The 23,038-nt window shown below is 44.8% G+C and overlaps 1 protein-coding gene across 1 annotated transcript in view; it reads left to right on the top strand.

The window, feature by feature from the left end:
* The window catches only part of mtus1a (microtubule associated tumor suppressor 1a), a 34,019-nt gene extending 10,994 nt beyond the window's left edge, over positions 1–23,025 (top strand). The window contains exons 5-16 of the mRNA XM_048232128.1: positions 1,054–1,287; positions 1,700–1,804; positions 3,689–3,799; positions 11,444–11,682; positions 15,568–15,634; positions 18,857–19,071; positions 19,242–19,347; positions 19,470–19,543; positions 19,693–19,785; positions 20,595–20,711; positions 20,803–20,900; positions 21,270–23,025. Coding sequence (XP_048088085.1) covers positions 1,054–1,287; positions 1,700–1,804; positions 3,689–3,799; positions 11,444–11,682; positions 15,568–15,634; positions 18,857–19,071; positions 19,242–19,347; positions 19,470–19,543; positions 19,693–19,785; positions 20,595–20,711; positions 20,803–20,900; positions 21,270–21,486 — 1,676 coding nt within the window. The 3' untranslated portion in view covers positions 21,487–23,025. The remainder of the gene's footprint in view (positions 1–1,053; positions 1,288–1,699; positions 1,805–3,688; positions 3,800–11,443; positions 11,683–15,567; positions 15,635–18,856; positions 19,072–19,241; positions 19,348–19,469; positions 19,544–19,692; positions 19,786–20,594; positions 20,712–20,802; positions 20,901–21,269) is intronic.
* The last annotated feature ends 13 nt before the right edge of the window (positions 23,026–23,038 follow it).

The raw sequence follows: 23,038 nt of genomic DNA, 5'->3' as shown, positions 1-23,038 counted from the left end.
CCTGGGGACCCCTGTGATTGTGTGTGTGTGTGTGTGTGTGTGTGTGTGTGTGTGTGTGTGTTGGCAGTCTAGACTGTGACTTGGGATTGGGTTTCTGGATGCCAGAAAGTCATAGGTTCAATTCCAGGGGTTGCCACCTTTTTCCTCTTGAGCAAAACACCTAAACCCTAGTTCATCTAGTGGGAAAGTGCCTGTAATTGGTACTCTGCAAGTGCCTCTGGATAAGAGCATCAGCTAAATAGTAAATTGCATAAATGGTAAATAGTAATTGCATAAAAGGCTTACATTCTGTATTATTGTTTGTCAGTTTGGGTTGGAATCTTGTGGAAATTTAAATGGAAGGAAAATACTGTTGATGAAATTAGATTTTAAAAAATGCATTTGATCTCTCTATGCTGTTGTGGGCAGAAGAAAATGCTGTGTATTGAACCTACCTTTGGTTACTGATGCTACATACTCACCTACATTTTGAATACCATCCAGTTGTGTCTTTCTCTTCCCAATGTGACCAATTTAATCTGGGGAGTTAAAACCACTGCTGCTGACATTTACAAAATACTAGAAAACATGTTAGGGTTATTCTGTCAAGTGATATTTGAATTTTTTTAGATATAATTAATGAGGAGTAGAAATGTAATGACTTTTGAATACACTTAGGTTTTTAGGATTTATCAGTCATAATGGCATTGAGGGTGATTTTGGCATGGTCTGAAGAGCACCAGGTCAGAGTAAATTATCATTTCTGCGAGTCTGGCATTCTACTGTAGAATGAGTGAGAACCCCCACCCCCCCCATTGGACAAAGAATCCTTTTCTTTGAGCATCTCCCATCACCTCTGCCTTCCCATTGGCTGAGGAGCATGCTTGTCTCTGGACCAGGGATCCCCTATGCACAGATGTCTGGGAGGCAGGGTTTGTTCCACCCCACTTCACTCACGGGGAAGGAGCCGCTGAATGGCTGCAACATGTGAATGGACTCATAACAAAGAAAAAACAAGCTTGCCGTTCTCCTGTACCCCCCTCATGGTCATTTGGTGAGCCGCCACTCACTGAGACGCCATGGCTGCACACAGGAGCCTCTGGAGCTGCACATCGACCTCAACCTCGATCTGGACCGAGTTGGCCATACCTGCCATCTCCCCCAACACCACGCTGGACCTGCACGGCGGCGGGACTCCACACTGTGATCTCACGCTCTTGACTTGCCTCCTCATTGGATCCTATCGCTTCTGTATCATCCCTTTGTTAGCCGCCTTCCATGCCAAGCCTAAGTCACAGCAATGGGGAAGTAAGTGAGGGAGTTATTTGTTTGTGTCTGCCCACAATCACCTTCCGTGTCAATCAGGTTTAATAAGAACCTTAGCCCTCTGTATTGCATGTTTTGAATTGTAAGCCTATTGCATTCTTCAATGGCACAGCAGTCCAATGGTGTGTTTCAGTGTATTGCGTTATTGTCTTGGTAGCATGGCAACAGCATGAAAGGCGCCAGGGAAGAAAGGCCGTGTTTGTTCCCATAGAGAGAGCCTTTCAGTTTGAAATGATCTTCATTCATGTGGGTACAGATATGATGTTTGGTCACCCCTCCAGACAGGCCAGATCTGCACTGAAGCACATGGCATCAACAACAGTCTTCCAGAAAATCGCCTAGTGCAGATAAAAGGCATTTTAACAATGCAATTCTTTTGTCTCTCACTGTGCAGGCTGTGGAGAATCCCAGTGTAACAGTGGTGGAAGGGCTGCCTCATCCAAAGCCTCAGGACTCCGACCCAGACTCCAGACACCAGCTAAGAGCACCACAAGAACAGGCATGCACCCCCACACACACACACACACACACACACACACACACACAACAAACAAACGATGGTCACACACACACACACAAACAAACGATGGTCACACACACACACACACACAAACGAACGATGGTAACACACACACAAACGAACGATGGTCACACACACACACACACAAACAAACGATGGTCACACACACACACACACACACACACACAAACAAACGATGGTCACACACACACACACAAAGAAACGATGGTCACACACACACACACACAAACAAACGATGGTCACACACACACACAAACAAACGATGGTCACACACACACACACAAAGAAACGATGGTCACACACACACACACACACAAACGAACGATGGTAACACACACACAAACGAACGATGGTCACACACACACACACAAACGAACGATGGTCACACACACACACACAAACAAACGATGGTCACACACACACACAAACGAACGATGGTCACACACACACACACACACACAAAACAAACGATGGTCACACACACACACACACACACACAAAGAAACGATGGTCACACACACACACACAAACAAACGATGGTCACACACACACACACACACAAACGAACGATGGTCACACACACACAAACAAACGATGGTCACACACACACACAAACGAACGATGGTAACACACACACAAACGAACGATGGTCACACACACACACACACACACACACAAACAAACGATGGTCACACACACACACACACACAAACAAACGATGGTCACACACACACACACACACACACACACACACACACACACACAAAGAAACGATGGTCACACACACACACACACAAAGAAACGATGGTCACACACACACACACAAAGAAACGATGGTGTCACACACACACACACAAACAAACGATGGTCACACACACACACACACACAAACAAACGATGGACACACACACACACACACAAACAAACACAAACAAACGATGGTCACACACACACACACAAACAAACGATGGTCACACACACACACAAACGAACGATGGTAACACACACACAAACGAACGATGGTCACACACACACACACACACACACACACAAAGAAACGATGGTCACACACAAAGAAACGATGGTCACACACACACACACAAAACAAACGATGGTCACACACACACAAACGAACGATGGTCACACACACACAAACAAACGATGGTCACACACACACAAACGAACGATGGTCACACACACACACACAAACAAACGATGGTCACACACACACACACACACACACACACACACACACACAAAACGAACGATGGTCACACACACACAAAACGAACGATGGTCACACACACACAAAACGAACGATGGTCACACACACACACACAAACAAACGATGGTCACACACACACACAAACGAACGATGGTCACACACACACACACACACACACACAAACAAACGATGGTCACACACACACACACACACACAAACACAAACAAACGATGGTCACACACACACACACACACACAAAACGAACGAGGGTCACACACACACACACACACACAAACCGATGGTCACACACACACACACACACACACACAAACGAACGATGGTCACACACACACACAAACAAACAAACGATGGTGTCATATACACACACACAGACACAACGCAGCTTTTGTTTCTTGTATACATCTAGTCCCCTGCTTGCTACCACTTGCCCTAATCTCTATTTTAAACACCATGTACATGGTTTGTTACAGTGAACCCTCTGGTACTGTGTACTGTTGTGTCTTTATCTGACTACTAAAGATGTGTCTGGGAGGTTCACAGGGAGTCTGTGTTGAGATGAGATGAGTGTATCTGACAGCCTCTGTCCTCCCTGACAGCAGTTTACAGGAGCGCCGCCTCATCCAATCCAACCGCCATCAAGCCCGTCTCCAGCACCTCCAAAAAGCTCCCTCTGACACGGCTGGCCCAGGCAAACACCATTCAACCAGGTATGCTGGAAGTAAGGTTTTTGCAAGTGTGTTTTTTTTATTATTTATTTGTATTAGTTATTGTTCCAAATATTTATCGGGCGTAGTGGATGGTTATTCATTTCTGTAGTTCATTATGATCCAGACCCTGAAGTCTAAAATGTCTGTCTATGTTTCCTCACCTCGTCCTCTGTATCTGAATGATTGCTGGTTCTCCACAGTGACATGTGGCTGGCCGTTTGCACCATGTGCTCTTTTAGAGATGCCAATTCTGTACTCCAGGAGCTGGCCACCACAGCCAGATCTATTTCCATTTCGAAGGCAATCAAAAGCACAGAACATGCTTCTAGAAAGGTTATAGTTTAAAAATGGAGATTTTATTTTGTTCTTTGCATCGTGTTTGTCTTTGTTTTACCACTTTTTTGTTGTAGCACTCCCCCTCTTCAGTCAATCTAAATATAAAATGGGTGAGAAATGCAGACAGTAACTCAGTATTATTTTGTCAGCCTCTATCGTTGTTGCAGAGCTGAAATCATTGCACTGTCTGGAAATTGTTTTGTCTGAAAAAACTCCTCTTTAACTGTAATTGGAAAGCTTGCTTTGGTAGGTGATGAATTTCTATTTGATCCTCCAGAGTGCTACTGAGAAGCCATCTGTTGGTTTGTTTGTCTTCTCCACCGAGCAATCCCCACCCCCACCCCCCCCCCACCCCACCCTCGCCCTCATGATGCAGTTTGTTTTGTAATAATGATTAACTGTGCTGACATTTTAGGCCATTTGTTTTTCTTGAAGTGAAGTCAACCAGATTCTTCAGCCATTTGATATCAGAATAATTTTTTTGATGGTATAATTACAAACAAAATGTCCAAATTCAGAATACATGGAAGAGGAGAAACCCATTCCATAATGGTGAAATCAGAACTGTATGAGGCTTTTTTTATTGTCGGGGTAAAAATGCACAGCTTGAGCATTTATCTTGTGAATATAATGTGCATTTACATCCTTGTTGGTTCTCCAGAATAGGACTTGGACATGTGCCCACAGTGTTGGTTCTCCAGAATAGGACTTGGACATGTGCCCAGTGTGCAGGCACCGCTGTCCTCTCCTCTCCGTCAGCATTCTTTCCACATGTGCTCCCTGTAAACATAATTGGACCACAAACAGAATTATGAGCCCCAGGAGGGGGCACTTTGTCCGGTGGCCGGCCGTAACTGGTGGTGGGAGTGTGAGGCGCCTTGGAAGGTGGTGGTTGCCTGTGGGGGCGCTGGACAATTTGGGTAGCGGCTTGGCTGACCGCAAAGGATCTCTCATGCAGCTGAGTGGACGGCTCATGCGCATGTTGTGGTCAGCTATTTAAGCGTCTGAACGTATATCATTGCTAGTTGCCAGTTTCTTTAGCCGTCATTGTAGAGATGTGCTGTTGATTGATCATATGTTTGTCTCTAGCTACATTATGTGGGTATCTAGAAATGCTCACAGTATTGAATTATTTATATTTTGCAATGCTCTGTGGGAGGCCTGGATATTTTGGTCCGCTCATTCTATAATGTTTGTAATGCATCCATTTAATATTATATTCCATTTTTGGACTTGTTTATTCAAAATGCTTTGATATCAGTCATATTTCCCTTCAGTCATAATGGTCTTGTAAACAATCAAAATGTAAAATTCCCTTCTAATGCAATCCACATGAGACAGGGGGACGTTTGTTCTTATGGTGAGGATCTGTGTGTGCCGCTACAGTGCACAGGCTGTTTCAGAGTAAATAATCATCAGCCTTGCCACCAGCCATGCAACACCTTTCTTCTCCACTCTTTGTGTGAATGAGTGAGAGAGAACAAGTGTGTGAGAGGGAGAGGGAGAAGGAGCATACGAGAGGGAGGGTTTGTGAGTGAGGGAGGGAGAGAGAGGGTGTGACTGAGGGAGAGAGAGTGTGAGTGAGAGGAGAGAAAGAGAGCGTGAGAGGGAGAGAGAAAGAGGGAGAGAGAGAGAGAGAGTGCGTGTGTGAGTGAGATTGTCAAAACACAATCCACTCTCCCGCTCTTCACACTCCTCCCACTGCGCCCTCCATCTTCCTCCATTTCCTCCAGCAGCATCCCTTCCTATGCTGCAGCAGCACAGCCCAGCCCGCTGTACGAGGAGAGGGGCCGTGTTGGGATGCTGCTGCAGCGTTGTGTAGGGAGCCAGAGGGATAAAAGCACCGCCTCAGCCACTGGATTAAGCTCTCAGCCATTAGCACATCTGTCAGAGGGGGGAACGTTTCTGCCCAACTCTCTCTTCTTCCTCCTCCTCCTCCTCCTCCTGGAGCCCCTGGCCCCAGCCCCCCCTCCCCCTGACCTCTGCGCTGCTGAGCTGACTTGGGGGCAAGTGAGGTGGGGAGAGTGTTTCTGCGTCTATCAGAGGGCAGACATTGCTACCGCCTCTGTGGAGAGAACACTACTATTCCTTCTGCTGAGGAGGACCATATATTATCATCTTTTCCTGACTCTTTTTATTGCAGTGCAGCCACGGCGTTGTTGACTGAAGAGATTGCAGTAAGGTGATTGAATAAGGCGCGGGCACCTGCTGACTGGGGGATTATGATGCACTGAACTCCCACCTGTAGTTGGCCTTCTGCAGAGCTGCTTTCGATTTGTTTTTTTTGCTCCCGGTGTGCGGTTTTGTTTTGCATGCAAAGTTGTTTGTTTTTGTTGTTGTTCGCCTTCACGCTCAAGATGTTTTTCACCACCAAGTTCTCGCTGTCCAACATCCATGTGAGGCTGACGGCCAATGGTTTGCTCCGGAACCTCCAGCTCCTCTCGGGATGCAAGAAGAACACCGTGGTGTTCCGTGCAGGTCTGTTCCTCCGCCGTGTCCCATTAAAAGCAGCTCTCACGGTGGCCATTGGCTTGGCTTCAGGTTGGGTCTCTCTGTGCAGTGGCTGTTGCCTTTACTAAGGTGTAGCTCCTGGGCTGTGTTTGTGAGTTTATTAATAGACTGGCAGTGTCCTGGTTGGCAGAGGAAGCGGGTTCATCTAATATTTACTGCTTGGGTACATGCTTAGGAGCCGCTGTCCAAATATAGAACTAAAGAAATGGAACCGGGTCTAAGTTAAGATGGTAGCTGACACTCCACAGACTTCAGCTTCCAGTAAATGGGTTTCTTGGTGTTTTGTTTTGTCATTTTATGATTGTGCGTATGGCGGAGTGTGTCTGCATGCGTATGCCGGAGTGTGTCTGCGTGCATATGGTTTAGTTTCAGATTACTACTCCAGCTCTCAGATGAGATGTGGGTTATTTTGAGGATTAGGCACTAGATTGAGCGTGTTCTAGAGTTGAGTGAGAACATTCCTCTGATGGGGAAGATTCACATGGAAATGTTTAATTTAGACTTGTTTTAAGAGGCGTTCCATTTCTGTTTTTAGAAGATGGCCAAAAAAGGACCGTAATATTACAAAGACAGACAAGAATATTTTCACGCAGCGTGCATTTGAGAGGAATGCTAGAGGATTTGTTTACCAGTTGTGCTTGTACGGCACATGCAACAAGGTTTGCTCAGTAGTCTGTGGGCTCCATGTGCTCTTAAAAGAATACTGTATCAATAATCCCAGGCTCGTCATCATCATCTCCCTTCAGGTGCTCCGCTCCGCTTGAGAAGGCGCTGAACAGGTGTTTTTTTGTTTTGTTTTTTTTGTCCTTTTTTCTAATACTTGTACATGTAGGATGCTTAGGTCGGGGCTGCAGGACTGAACTTTACATTACATGTTGGTAATGAACTGCTTGGTACACCACCACCATCTGTACTACTGATGTAGTATATTCTGGTAGGGTATCCTATTCAGGTGCACAGATCATTTGTTGTCAGTATTTATCAACCAGACTAAAAGCTGTTGTCCTTTAAATCATTTGTGATTATTGACATCAGTGACAAAGTAGGTATGTACACTTTTGGTACAAAGTGGCACTTCTGGAACAAAAAAACTCAACTGACAGTAACCACCAGATGGAGCTGTAACAGCTTTTCTACTGCAAAACACATTATCTATGATGAGGACTAATGTGTGTTTTTGATGAATTACCATGGGGAATTCATTTGTCTATTATCAAGAAACAGTGGTTGAGAATTGAGCTGAATTCTCAAGAGGAAAATGAAATGAAGTTTAACAGACACAGCATTCAATTCAAAATGGACATTGGATTGACTTTTTACACTCAGTGTTGCCAAAGCTCAAAATGATAGATAAAGGAATAGATTTTTCTGTGTCTCACATTTTATAGTTTTGAGTTGCAGCTATGTGTTCTTTAAAAGTGTCCTAGGTGTAATATTGGCAGAAACCTGTAGCTATTTACCTCAGTAACCAGTAACACCAAGTGAAGGACCACTGCAGTCAAGAATGTTTCAGTTCTATGCATCCCCAGATTGCATAAACAATTTGGTTTGCTACAATTCAACATTTGATTCTAGCTCTAAGTGATATTGGACACAGTGAATGTGTTCATGTGCAGTCACTACAGTCCAATCATTCACTTTCTGTTTAAACCACTCTATGTGAGTTAAGATGTAGCATGGTGTAGGCATCCTACTGATCAAAGCGTTTGGACAGATGAGGGTGGATACCAGACGAGGAAGATGTAGTGAAGGATGCACTGCTGCTGGGAACCAGTCCCTGTTGCCGTGGTAGTGTGCGTCATCAACGAGCCGGCCGTGGAGAGGAGCCACTGAGGGAGCCGTGCGGCTGGCCACTCCTCCAGCCTCTTCTCTCTGAATTATTCAGCTGTGAGAGAGGAGGGGGAATAACACCCAGCACGCTCCACTGAGACAAATATAGCCTAAATTGTCATGAACCCAGATATGTGGGAATGAGCACAGTCAATGACCTTTATATTTATTTAGCACTAGTAGTAGCAGCCATGAATACACGGTTGCAATGGAGTAACTGTAATTGGGACTGGTGCTTTCTCTACATAGTATATTGATGGGCAGTTCACTTTGTAGCTATGTATTAAAGCTACATCTGTATGATGATGTTGGTTGTTTTTAAGCATAAACTAAAGGGTACTTGGAAAGCACACTCCTCTGACCAGGCTTTATGTCCTGCCTTAGTGGTTTTCCATCTGGATCCACTCCCAAATGTAATGCAAGCTCCATTAAAGAAGAGATGGGTCTGGGAGTTTTCATGACATCTTGCTGACTGACAGACAAACGAACACAGACAGGCAGACGTACATACAAGCCGAACCAAAAACATTACCTCCTTGGCAGTATAAAATATGACTAAAACACGAGTGAATTACAGATGTAATCCCACAGGGTTTTACATCTCATTCTTCTGAGTCCATTTGGATTACAGTCCTATCACTTTGACATCTCGAGCCATGATGCATACTGAGGCTTTGACATCTTGTGATTGCTGGTATTGCAAAGCGTAATGAATGCCAGTCTAGATGATGGCTAAATTATTTCTATTTCATGTTTACTACTGTTCCTGACTACTGTGTTGGGCTGTGATGTGGAGTGATATATTTCAAGAGTTAAAAAGTTTAGAACAAGGTGACCTACAGCTCCCAAGTTAGAGTAGTTAAGTTAACTCCTGCACCTACTGTTGACTAAGTTATAAACTGATTACAGTAGTAGTAGACCTGTATATCATTTTTACTGCTCAAGTGTCAGTAAACTATATACAGACATTTTTCTAGCTATTGCATTTCTATTTAAAATGATCTATTTGGCTAACTATTTTCTAATTTTTTTTTGTGCTACTTTGCTTCATGTGTTGATCTTTTGGAGGACTCCTTTGCAGTGTTGATAGGAATAGATAGAAATCTAGTATCTTGTATACTAAATTGAAGAAAGCCTCTTCTGTGTGTTACGCAACAGAGAGTAGCAGTGGGAGCAACTGGGTGGACTCAAGTCTAAGAAAAGACTGTTGACCTGAGAGATTATATCCACTAGAGGGCGATGTTGTGAACAGGGCTTCTCAGCTTTCACTCCCCTGTGATGTGTCAAAGGGCTTGCTTACCTAGACCTGTATTACTATTATGTCAGAATTGGGTGAAATTCATCAGATTTTTGGCATTGCTGCCTAAACATCCCATCATGCCGTTCTGCGTGTCCACTGTGTTTCTGAGCTCCTGTGGTTCACTGTCGGCCCTCAGGCCTGATGGCTGTAAAATAATGCTGGTTTTGTTGGGCTGGAATGTTGTTTGAGTGAGGCCTTTGTGCTCTTTGGCTGGGGCTGAAGCGCAGGAGTGCTGCTGCAGTGCTATACATATTTAATGGCTGTGATGTTGATGGTTAATGAACCTGAGATTAGGTCTGAAATGTCATATTTCTGCCTTTGTCCACGTGCTCCGCCAAGCAGTAGATGATCTGAATTTGGAGTAGCTCTTGAAACCTAATTATTGCAATGACTTCTGTCTGCAAATCTGTTGTAACACAAACTGCAAATTTGAATGCTTTTATTACTCATTTCTGCAGGGGCTAATACAAACTAGATCATATAGCACACAAGTTGTTGCTGTGGCAACTTGTAGCCCTCAAGCAGCAGTGTAGAGGAAATGGTAGGTAATGAGAATAGATACTAGATCAGAATAATAAGTTAAAAATAGAGCTCACCACACATGGCCACCACGACTGGATTGTTCTCAGTCAGGGTAGACTGCACTGAATTTTCTTTAAGAACAATATCTGGTGGCATAGCATATCATCCTATTGAGAAGGCCTCATACAACACTCATTCCAGACTATTTTTCTGTTGTAGTTGAGGGATGGTGTAGATCTTGTATGAGGAATGGAAATGTTCATTTGCCATTTGCTTACTAGATCTGGCGTTCACTATCTCAATGGTGCTGTTTCCATTTGTTATTGTTATGGTTCCCAGCATGAAGACGTACATCTGTTGAAATCTTGGAGCCATGTAAGAACACAAGCCCCAAGGGGCATTTGGTGCCATCCCCCCTCATTACGGCTGCTCTTTTGGCAATGCCCAAGCCTGCCCTCACCATCACATTACATAATACCCCTGATGGAACAAGTTGCCCTTGGGGCCATCCCAAATATCAAGCCCTAAGCATATACATGTGCATGAGATCCTCTTGAAATACACGTCTAGTTTCTTGTGTGCTGCATTTAGACAACAAATAGTTGTCAGGGGAGCCCAGAGTAAGGGGGCCTCATGGGCACTATTTTTGGCACAACCCCCCGGGTAGCCGCTCATTAGTGGGATTCACACCGATATTCTGCCCCTGGTGTTGCATTTAAAAGGTTGATGTAAATCAACACCGCCTTGACACCGCTCTGCCAGAATAACACTGTCCTGTCACAGTGCAGGAGCACACACACACACACACACACACACACACACACACACACACACACACACACACACACAGAGAGCAAGATTCAATCTGCTGATGGACGTAATCTCATTCTCCGGTCCGTTTCGTGCTGGGCCAGCAAGGTTTCTCCATGGCTCCTAGCAGCGCTGTGAATCATCCTAATTGCGCTGTGTGGGCAGTGGCTCGTGTCCTCTTTACTGGAAGCCCTGTCGTACTCTCCGTCCAGAGAGCCACTGTAACCTGGCACCACCAGGCTTGGTGTTCTGGGCCCGTAGGGGGGAAGCTGGGCTTGTGCAAGCAGGAATAATGCTGAATGGGATCGGGACAATAAACGGATGCTCTCTTACAGTGGACAAGAACAAATCGAGGCCCAACGCCCGGAACCCACAACCACCACCACCAGCAGCGCAGCAGCAGGTGAATGGCCATCGGGACCCAGCGGCCGCTGCGGGCAAGTGGAGTGTGGAGCACTACCAGGCACAGTGTGCGAGAAGCACCACCACCATCCAAGAGCTGAAGAGGCTTCTTCTGGGAAGCAACTGCAGATTTGAAGCGGTCACTGTTGTCCTGCAGCGTTGTATAGCAGAGGTAAGCCCCCTCACCCCACCCCACATCAACATGTCAAACATGTCACACACATTCTGTGTCACAACAGTGAAATGTGAGGTTTCCTTGAATTGGGTCCTGCATATCCAGTTTTGTGTTGACGTGTATTGCTCATTACACATGCTGGTGTTCTAGGACTGATGGTAGTGCTGCGTTTGGGAGTGGAACATGAACTGTTTATCTACAGCAGATTTGTCATTGACACTTTGTTCATTCTAGTGTTTGTTTTGGTGGGAGTCCACCTCGCCTGAATGATTAGATTGTAGGAGTTGGCTTCTTGGCTGTTTCCAATGATCTTTGCATTCAAGACATGGCTTTATTAGAGACTGTAAGGACAATGCAGAAAGTATATTACTGTATGTATTTCTCCACCCCACAGTGACTTTGAAAGCAAACTGTATGTGTAGAAGGGAGAGGACGATCACATGCAATAGCAGTTGTCATTAGAGCCGCAGCCTGGTGCTGTATTAGTGGAGCTGCCAATCGCCGTCCCTGAACGAGAACACTTGATACCCCTACGGTTATTTTGGTCACCTTGCTGTGATCAACGCTGGCAATAGAATAGGGTTTGATTTTAGAACACACGCCATGAAACAGAGAAAGGTATTCTTATTGACACTCAAAATGGTATACTTCAGAGATCCTTTTTTGGTCATACATTTGGCATGGATTGGTCTCCAAATCAGACTTTTTTTGTATAATCATGTAGGTATAATTTATGACCTTTTTTTTTTCTTCTTCTTCTTCTTTATACTATGAGAGGGCATGTATAGTAGGAGTGGATGTGCTTTTTCCCACACTTAAGTAGATCATGGGTACCTGAGTCTGTTCATTTAAACAGTCATTTGAGGACTGTGCCTCTGTCATTACTGGCTGCAGGTAAGTCCCTAAATACAGGGAGAGGTCCATAAACAAGCTCCTCATCATCCAATGATCTTTAATAGAAGATGTTCACCCAAAAATAATGGCAAGTACTGTGTAGTGGTGTTATATTAATATCACAAGGCCCGTATGTGTGTTGTTCTAATTTGGATAAGAGCGTGTGTGTGTGTGTGTGTGTGTGTGTGTGTGTGTGTGCGCGCGTGCGCACCAGTGCCAAACCCTGGAAAGGTGGTAAACACTAGAGATCCGGCTCGGTGCCTGGCCCCACCCATCCAGAGGAGTGGTGCAGTGGACGTCACGTCTGCTCTGCTCTCCCCGAGGGCTAGCAGGACCCTGTTATCTGCCCCTGGAAATGTGCTGGAGACAGGGGGTGCTGGGAGGGGGGCTTTTATCTGACATTTCTGAGAGCCACTGCCTGAGTTGGCTCAGTGATATACTCCAGGGGTCTGACATGCATGCATGGGTGTACAGTTAGCGGATTTCACTGAGTACTATCTTATCCTTGTGCATATAACATTATCCAGTGCTTGTTATTTGCCCATTGCTCACTATGTAGTTATGCAGTGTGAGTTGGCACTGCTCGCTTTAAAGGATCTATTTGGTAAATGTTGCAGCCCAGCAGCTTTAGAGAAAATGTTCCACTTTGAGTCTTAACATAAAGCTTTAGGTCTTCAGGTCCAATCGAAAAGAGAAGCTTGGGGCAACATCCTAAACTGATTTTTTTTTCTAGCTCTTGGTGATGTTAAGATGCATGGTGTTGTCCCTGATGTCCCATATGGTGGGGGATATAGACCCTTTCAACAATAAAAACAAAAACAATGCTTGAACGTTCTATTTGGGCCCTCTACTTCCTCTGCATTAAGATAACATATGGAATGTTAAAAAGGAAGTCTTGTGGGGCCAACTATGATGCTGATAATGGAACTCTCTTGAAAGGGTCCATAGCCTTCACCCTTCCCCCTACGTCTGCAGGCTGATCTCCATTAGAATAAGTCGTAACCATAAATCAGTTGGCATCCAAATCCGATTCAGTAGTAGTGCCTCTCCAAAGATGTCTAAATATTATACACTCTGTTTGCTTTGCTTGGGTTTTGATGTTAATATTTCCTGCTAAGATGTACACAGAGGAATAGACATTTACCCTAAACCACCAAACAACTACGTAGCAGTACCATTGGGATTGAGAAGTTCATTTACCACAGTTAACTTAAAGTACATCTCTCCCTATGCTCACTATTCACCATGTTTTTACAAACATCGCTGTGGAACTGGTTGTTAGAAATAACATGGCATAAGTCCACGTGTGAACTCCTCTGTGGAGGAATCCATTCAACATTCATTATCCCAAGAATAGGAGGTGGGTCCTTGCCATGTTTGTGTGAGAATGCACCAGCTGTTGACTCGATATGGTTACAAGCAGAGCCTGGTGTTCAGATAGGTGCTGTGCTGTTTGCCATCACTTGTTTGTGAAAGACTGTCAGCAGGTTAAGCACATGACCATGAGGCACCCTTCTGTCGGCCACTCTCGTTCTTGTGGGCACTCTTGCACCACTTGCAGTGATTTGTTTAGACTTTTCTGTAATGAATTGAAAGCTAAAAAGACTTGAATAGGCGTTTAGATTTAACTCCAGTGTGTGCGTTTCTTTTAACTTCTTTCACCACAGAGACATGAAAGAACAAAAATTCTAAAAGGGCTAATGGAAGCGCTAAATATATTGGATTAGGAGGCATGTGTTCATATTTTCCACTGGTGTAGGTGGCCAGGCGCTCCTTTCTTTTCCTCACGACGACGCTGAAGGTCACAGCTCTCACACACCTCTCTCCATTAGCCTGTCCCATTTCACCAAGAGCCACTTGATCAGCTCCACTGTCACCTACTTGATATTTCTATATATTTATTTCCTTCACCTTTGGCCATCGCTGGTCTGTCCTCTGATGAGCCGGAGCTCTTACAGCTAACCCATTGCAGAGACGGGAGCCTCCCCCCACAGTGCAGAGCAGGCTCCTCCCCCCCCCTCTGCTCCCCTCCTCCTCCCCTCCTCCTCTGCTCCCACTCTCTCTTAGGAGGAGTACGGTAGCAGCGTGCCACTAAACGGCAAGTGGTTGGAGGAGGCTGGGGACCAATAGGCACGTTCCCCAGCAGTGGTTTGGATGTAGAGCGTGCGCTCAGGCGGGGAGGCAGAGGCAGAGGTGCTGGTTGTTGCACCTGGGCTGTGCTGTCTTCCCCGACCACCCCCCTCCTCCCTCTGCAGCCCGGGGAGAAAGCCAAAGAGGTGTCCACACCATGGGCTGCTCCAGCAGCAAAGAGTGCCTTAGTCTGTCCTGCGCCGGATCAAGGGTAAAAGACCTGCATTCTCTGCTTTATTCTTACTCTGTTTATCTAGAGAGCTATGTTTATGATGATAGGAAGTTGTCAGGCACAGACTATATGTATCCTCTGTGAATTGTATGATCAAATATTTGTGCGTATGCCTCTGATACAAGTGTAGTCTCCTCATAATCCTGTGCTGCTGGTCAGGCTGGTGCTCTGCGAGTGTCTTTTGTTATTGACTAGTGAGGGCAGACTGAAGAAGTGAGGAGGGATGCCTGCTGTTTTTGACTCTGTGGTAGCACTGCAGTTGTGGAGACTGCTGTCCCTCTGCAGCTTTTTTTGTGTGGTGAGCCAGATTAGGGAAAGGCAGAGGGAGAGGGACACAACTGGGCAGAGCTTGCACCATTCTGGAGTGCTCACCTAGTTCAAGAGGACGCCAGTTTGTGGTTCCTGCTAAGACGCTCACTGCCCGTCTCTGCCAACTGTCTATGGTTTTTGGAAAAAGAAGATTTCTCATGCTGCTATTTCATTTACACTTGTTCTGTGTGGAGAGACTGAACGCGATGCGAGATCTGTTTCCTGACTTAAGTCCCTGGCTCACGGGCACGTTCCTACTGAGGCTTCACTCTGCAATGGGAATATTAATTGTGAACGTCTTTGTTTTCTTCCTCCAGCATGAAGAGTCCTTGAGGAAATGTGGGGAGTTGTCTCAGGAGCTGGTGAACCTGCGTGAGGAGCTGGGTAAGAGCACAACATGACACGGCACGCACACCACCACTACCACCACACATCCTCCGTGTCTGCACCACTGCAGCCAGGGCTAATCTGAGTGAGATAAGAGGCTCTCGCAGCTCTCTGACAGGGAAAGGACTGGCCTCTCAGAATGCTTTCCTTAATTGGCCAAATGTGCATTCATCAGTATGACCGATGGGACACGAAGCACTTCATGTTTTCCCAGTCCCATGTTGCTACAGATTTTTTTTACAGTCCCCAGCCATATCACAGGCTCCTTGCTCGGCCTCTCTGTCTTGAAATTAGATTTTTGCCCCTTCGTTTAATTGGTCTTCCCATGCAGACAAGATGGACTAGTCAGCCCGTGCTGAGCCAGGGCCCAGGGTTGATGGGCTTGATGGGCTCTCCTGGGAGGCTGCTTTATCGCTGGGAGTGGCTCCATAGGCAGCCATTTGGCACGCACCCCCCCTCACTCCTAAAAAAGACATGCACATATCTTGAGAAGGAGCAGAGTGAATGTCACCACAGCTGTTTGCTAAAAAAGATGACTCCTTTTCCAAGGCTTTGTCATGGCTGCATCCCTTATATTGATGCACTATGGTGCTGAACAGGGAGGTGCTCTAACGGGTGCATTTAGTGCCTTCTCATGTAACCCCCAAATGGCTGTGACTCACTTTCCAGTGTTCACCATTGCCATCACACCATGAATACTGATGGTGTAAAGACCGTTTTGAATATCTGATCGCGTATATTCTGAAAGTAATGGCCAACACATGATTTTGCTTTACCTTTGTAATCTCTAGGCTGCAGCTTATCTTTGCATTCCCAGAGCATGTTTAAGACCCTAGTGTGACTTTACTAAGAAGCCAGTGAATGTTTAGACAAAGCCGGGTGGGAGAACTCCAAAATGAGCTCCAGAACTCCATCATATTCCCCCTTCTGCTCCATCAGAGTTTTGTGGTCTGGAGCACGAAGCAGCCTATACTGGCTCTCATTCAAATTGGTAGAATTAAGTTACTCACTGCATTAAAGTGGTCAACATAAATCAAAAAAATGACTGAAGTTATCGCCAACGGTTATGGATGTGTCTGTCTCGATGCTTGTGGTGGCAGTCTTGATTATTCTCAAGGTAAAAGCTCTCCGGCTGAGGTTCTGCCCTTGCTATGCTTTGCACACCTCTGTTTGTTTACCGCTAACTGTTCTTATGCAATTAGCTTAGTCATACAAACGTTCCATGGCTGTTACAGTTGAACCCGTTTTAAATTCTCTGAAATGAAAGGCTTTGAGTTTCAGTGCATCTCAATCTGATTAACAGACTTCTGTTCAGATGAGAACTCGGAGCTGCCATTGAAACCTTTTTTGCAGATGATGAGTCTTGAGGTTTGTGGTGGCTTACGTCTTAGCTCCAGCCATTTTTCTCACAATACTTCAGCAAATCAAATCATCAGCATCTCATGCCTCCCCAACAAGATTAACCAAAAGAAGTTGGTTCACACATTTCTCCAGGGCCACATATGTCTTCCCCGAGGGCCCCACTCTGAGACTGCTCTGTCTCTGTGCCTGGCAATCATGCAGAGAGCAGACTCTCCTCTGTGTGGACATCCAGCATGTCCAGCTCTTTTCGTGTTCATCCAGAGCAAATCTGTAAGTGTCCTATCCCATCCCCAGCGCCCCTCACCGAGCAGACTCTTTATCTGAGCGCTGTCATCCTGTGTGCTGACTGCACCACCTCTCAGCGGCAGTGTTCCAGGCATCGCTCTGACAAGCCGCGACCTGGTTTCCCCTCTTTATTTAGAAAAAGGAATCTGGCCTCTCCCCAAGGCTAACATCATTTCATCCCCTTCGCATAGCTTTGTTATTTATGGTTATATAGAATTACCTCCGCTGTGTGATGCAGTAACTCAAGGTAATTTGGAATCCTTTGCAGATATTGGTGCACATTTTTGATATATGTAGAATCCTCCCCTGCAGTCTTCGCCTTTTTAATATTTTAGAACTCAAGCTTTGTGCATTTTGCTGAATCCATTCATGTGTCCATGAATGAAATGGCCAATAATTGAGTATTTTCAGCACTTCTTTGCCTCCAACTGTGGTATGGCAGTTTGTGTTCAAATGCTGAAATGTCCATGTAGCAGGCTCACATGGTGATTGGCTTCAAGTGGTTCTGAAGGAGTCATTTGAAGGTCAGTTCCCTTAGTGTTTCTCAACAAATCCTCTTGAGCCTAAAGGCCATTATGCAGCTCTGCATATTTGGCATTTTGAATAATTATTAATGCAGCTGCTTTGAAATGTATGTCTACTCTTTTTCTGACGACTGTAAATGTTTAAATACAAGACACTTGAAGCAGTATGGTTTGTAAAGCCTCCTTTGGAAGTTAGCACCACTTTTCCTCTGTTCAAAGTTTTTATTAACACGTCCCACTTGGCTCTTGGTGGCATGTGGCGTTAGCAACAGACACACCCAGCTGTGGCAGTCGATGTACAGCTGTTATTCCTAAGCCTCACATTACGTCACCCACCTAGCTGCTGTCGTCCTGTATGCCAACTGCAGTGTATGGCCAGGCGTCCTCTCCGAATGGGCACTCTGCCACGTGTGGGGCTGGTCCTGGTCCTGACCAGAGCGCTGGCCATTTATAAGTGTTGTTGACGTGTCAGTTGTGAAGGAGTTCTGGTTGAAACAAAGGGTGGGACAACTGTGCTTGTGCGTTTGGTTGTCTCTGCAAGCAACATGGCTCAAGTCTTGGCATGCTACGCCTCAACTGTTGCCAGTGATGACGAGATGTTTTAGGTTGGGAAATATTTGGAGTGCAATTGTGATGTCAAAACATTGACCCTTGGGAAGCGTATAGCCTGTTGATTCATATTGGTCTTGCCACAAGCAGCATGTAGTCTGATAATATTATACCGCTCTTAACTGGGAGGGCACGTAGTGAGTGAAGACTTCCACAATAGGACAAATGCGCCCTCACAATGTTGATGAAAGTAAAAAATGATTTGTGGTTCTGCTTCATAACAACTAACCAAAACATAAAATATAATGAAGATTGGATTGTTCTAAACCTTGTTTAGCATTAGCGTCACTCTATTAGTGATCTTTACAGAACATTTTTCTCAGGCTCTGAGGGAATCCTTTACAGCATTTTCAAGTCAGAGTAACTTTGGTGATTTAAGAGTTAATCGGAGGCTGATTGACTTGGGTCTTCCTGACACTGTGTGTGTTTCTCTTGGCAGTGAACTCCTCCCAGTCATGCGATCGTCTGGAGCAAGAGAAGGAGGACCTGCGGGCGGCCTTCGATGGCGTCCTCCAGAAGCTACAGGAGCAGCACCGCAACGACCTGGCCGAGCTGGAGGAGAGACTCCGCACCTTCTACGCCGCCGAGTGGGAGAAGGTCCACCAGGTCTACCAGGAGGAGGCCGACAAGTGCAAGACCCAGATGGAACAGCAGGTGAGCAGGGGGGTGGTTGACTCGCTACCTTGGCCTCTTGGCTCTGTCCATATTCATGTGAAATATTTCCTTCATTTTGGTGTTTTTATGTGTGCTGAAAATAAGCGGAGAGGTGGAGAAAGAGCCAGGAAAATGTCAGCATCCATCTGAACCTGTTTTTGTTCTTGAAGCTGGAAAGTTTGAAGTCCAAGCATGAGGTTTTGAAGAAGGACCTGGAAGCCAGCCATGCTGACAAGATGGAGAGCATCAAACAGCAGCATGAACAGTCTTTAGAGGGTGAGTTATCTGTGTTTTTATCAGACTCATCATTTCTGTCTTTTACTATCTATCTGTGATCAGAAAAAAATTACATTTTTAAGCTCCTCGATTTCATTTGTACTCTGAATTTGTGATTTCAGAAGTCAGGAAAGCTCATGAAACTGAAATGCAGACATTAGACAACGCTCTAAAGGAGACTGAAGTGAACCTAACAGTAGGTGCTTCTGTGTCTGACTGGATATACCTGAACCGTATCTCCTCAGACAGTTACACGTGGCACAAAAGGTCACAATGTTGATGATTTATTTTCCTTTGAGGAACGGAAAAACGGAAAAAATTTAGCTCCCATCTTATCTTTTCCAGGGTCAGATTGAAGAGCTCCGGACAGAGAACAGTGCTTTAAATGAAAAGCTTAGAGAAGACGAGAAGAGGAGGGAAATGTTTGCAGGTTCTCAGGTAACAGGAGCCTATGCTGCTGCTATCGTGTAGACTAGAAAAACATCCTCCAGCAACTAACTGGAAGTACTTATCAGACCCATTGCAATACCACAAGGGTACAGCTCCTGTTCCATTTGCAATAGAACTCCTCCCTTACATCTAAAACTTATTCCAATAGGACCCAGATGAACTGGATCACATTATCCTATATGTGAAAATTAGAGCTATACAGGTTCACTGTAGATAAATATTAATTCTTAATAATATTATATTAAAGGCATTATACAATGATGGTATATGACTTACCTCTGAAATTAACAATGTAGTGAATCCTGAAAGTATGACATTTTATGCAGAGGATGGATAGTCCTCATCATTTTATCGGATGGAATATAACTATTGAGGCCTCAAGATTGCCTACTGTATCTCCTCTGCACATCAGCTGTTTTCTTCAGCCTTATCTCTCTTGGATACAGTGATGGCATTATTATTGCTACTGTATGTTATGTTGTGGTGGAAAACTCCAGTTGCTTTGTCCTGGGTAGACAGAGGGCACTGAGAATTGGAGTGAAGCCACCAGACTGTTGATCAGACTTCTATTGTGACAGAGATCTAATATTGATTGAGATCACATATCCATGTCACAGTATCCTCTAGAACTTATGAAGGGATAATCAGATTAAATTCTCGATTTCCATTTCAGGAAATGTTTGACAAAAATGTGGAAACGGCATGAAGAAAACAGCCCCTTATCAGAATTCATTGTGCATTTCATAATGCCTGTTTAACAAGGCAAAGGACAAACTTGTTTTTGTATGTGCTTTTAGAAGGACTCCCACACTCTCTATCTGGAGCAAGAGCTGGAAAGTCTTAAAGTGGTGCTGGAGATCAAGACCCAGCAGCTGCACCAGCAAGACAAGAAGCTCATGCAGATGGACAAAGTGGTATGAATCTTAATTCAGTCTTGGTTGCATTCTTGCTCATTGACTGAGTCACACATTTGTTGTTAAGACCATTTTACTCTTTTGATCTCAGCTGGAGAGGAATGTGAAACTTGATGAATGTCTGCAAAAAGTCCAGCAGGAGAATGAGGATCTCAAAGCCAGGATGGACAGGCATATGGCTTTGTCTAGGTACACACACACACACACTATTTACTGCATTGCTTCAACTAGACAAGTACAAGACAAGTAATTATAATTGGGTCTCACATCATTGTTAATTGTAGATGGAAAGTGCCCTGGGCTATTCAAATGGAACAGTTCATTCTCTTTTATGAAGTTGAATGATCTCATATCTAAAGTAGACTTGTCCCTGGAGGCCGTGTATTGCTCACATCTAAGCTCTTTGAAGCTTGTGGGTGTACTCAGAAATAGCAGGTTGTTTTTGATATTTTGACTTAACTGGGCTCCCCGGGCCACAACGTGTTTTGTTCTGTTTCTTCAGATGTTTAGTCTAGTCTATTAGCCTGTAATCAGAACTGTTTTTGTTCCCTCTCTCAGGCAACTGTCCACGGAGCAGGCAGTGTTACAGGAGTCTCTTCAGAAGGAGTCCAACGTGAACAAGCGCCTCTCCATGGAAAATGAAGAGCTCCTCTGGAAATTACACAATGGAGACTTGAGTAGCCCACGCAAGCTGTCGCCCACGACACCCTCCATGTCCCTGCAGTCGCCCCGAAACTCTGGAGTCTTTTCCAGCCCTCCTGTTTCACCCAGATAACACCGGCTCAAGGCTTCCATGAAGCGTGCGACCTGTGACTCTCTCAGAGTTTTAGACCATACCAAAAGCTATATTAGCTACACAGGGTTACTTTTAGCCCTGTTATCCCAAGAAGACATTTCCAAAAACGGATATACTTTTTCAACATGATGTACATATGACTGTAAAGACACTTGTATTGCACAGAAGCACTTAACCAGCGTGGACAACCATGTTCTGAATTTCTGCCTTTCTGTTTTTGATGTATGGAGGAAAAAGGACATCTCAGGTGTGTCTTAATTTTTTTCTGACTATTTTGACTAAGGCCATTTGAAATCCTTGAGAAGAATGGCATCCTCATCACCCCCTTTGTTGCAGTCAGACTGCCAGAATCCTGCTTCACTAAACGATTTGCAGTTGTAGGTTGTTAGTCTATGTGGTGTTGCATTGTCAAATTAGTTTTCCTGCCACTCAACATATTCAAACCTTCACCGATTTGGGACACCGGGAATCTACAGAAATGTGTAAAGGAATGTAAAACAGGCAGAGATATTGACAGTGCTAAATTCTACAGCGGTGGTTTGGTTAGATGAGATGACTGAATGATTCACACTTAAGAACTTTCTTACTGAAAACTGAAGATGCCGAAGGTGCATTAAATTGGCCACATGTGACCTCAATCACTACAGAAAGAATCTGGATTCCAGAAGACTATAAATATGTAAAAACTGTACTTTACCTTTCATCAAGCCTCTCTATAATTCAACTATTTCAAAAGGCCTCCTTCTATGCCATAATAACGAACACTCAGTGCCTGCTGACTGTGAGACTCTCCAGAGCTTTTGGGGTTACGGCAGATCTTAACCCGCTGTGCTCTGGACACAAGTACCCAGTACAGCTTGACCAGAACGTTTGTATAGACCTATTATTGCTGATCTGGAGGGTAGTGATGCAGTTTAAAATCTGCCGTTAAGCATGTGCACATGTCCTGTCCCCTATGTGGTCTCCTCAGCACAGTGGTGCAAAGGGAAACCCAGTCACTATGGTTCCTGATTAGACTCTGTCAGTGGCGAGGAAGACGCTTTAGAAGAAGGTTGTTTATGAAGGGCTGCTGGTCAGGTAATCATGAGGGCCTTTCACTTCATTAAGAACTCTGAGGTGTTCTGCTGATTTGGTAGATTTGATTGACCAGAATAATGAATTGTCATCAGTAACTTGACTCTTCACCAAGGCATGTCTAACCCCAACTGAGAGTTTTGCTTTTCCTCTGTTCAGATTTCTCAAATGACCATGGGACCAGTGCATCTGACTGTTTGTGCACGGCTTGAGAGCATCTCTTCTTTTGTACAAAGAGGACTCTCCTACTGCAGCTTTAAGAGATTGATGTCATGGCAGTGTAAATGTGTGGCCACGAAAAGAGATGTGTTGGAGTGTGGGTGTCTATTTTGAGTGTCACTTGAGTCTGTTTTGCTTTAAAGTAACCATTTGGATGTGAATTTATTCATGTGACCGAAGCTCTTTTAAAATATGCAATGAATAAAGTCAGCTATTACACTTAAATGTTTCATCTTGT

Source organism: Alosa alosa, chromosome 21 (assembly GCF_017589495.1).
Source record: "Alosa alosa isolate M-15738 ecotype Scorff River chromosome 21, AALO_Geno_1.1, whole genome shotgun sequence".
NCBI classification, from domain to species: Eukaryota; Metazoa; Chordata; class Actinopteri; order Clupeiformes; family Clupeidae; genus Alosa; species Alosa alosa.
The sequence above is the reverse complement of the archived record's forward strand: the minus strand, read 5'-3'. Positions and strand labels throughout refer to the sequence as shown.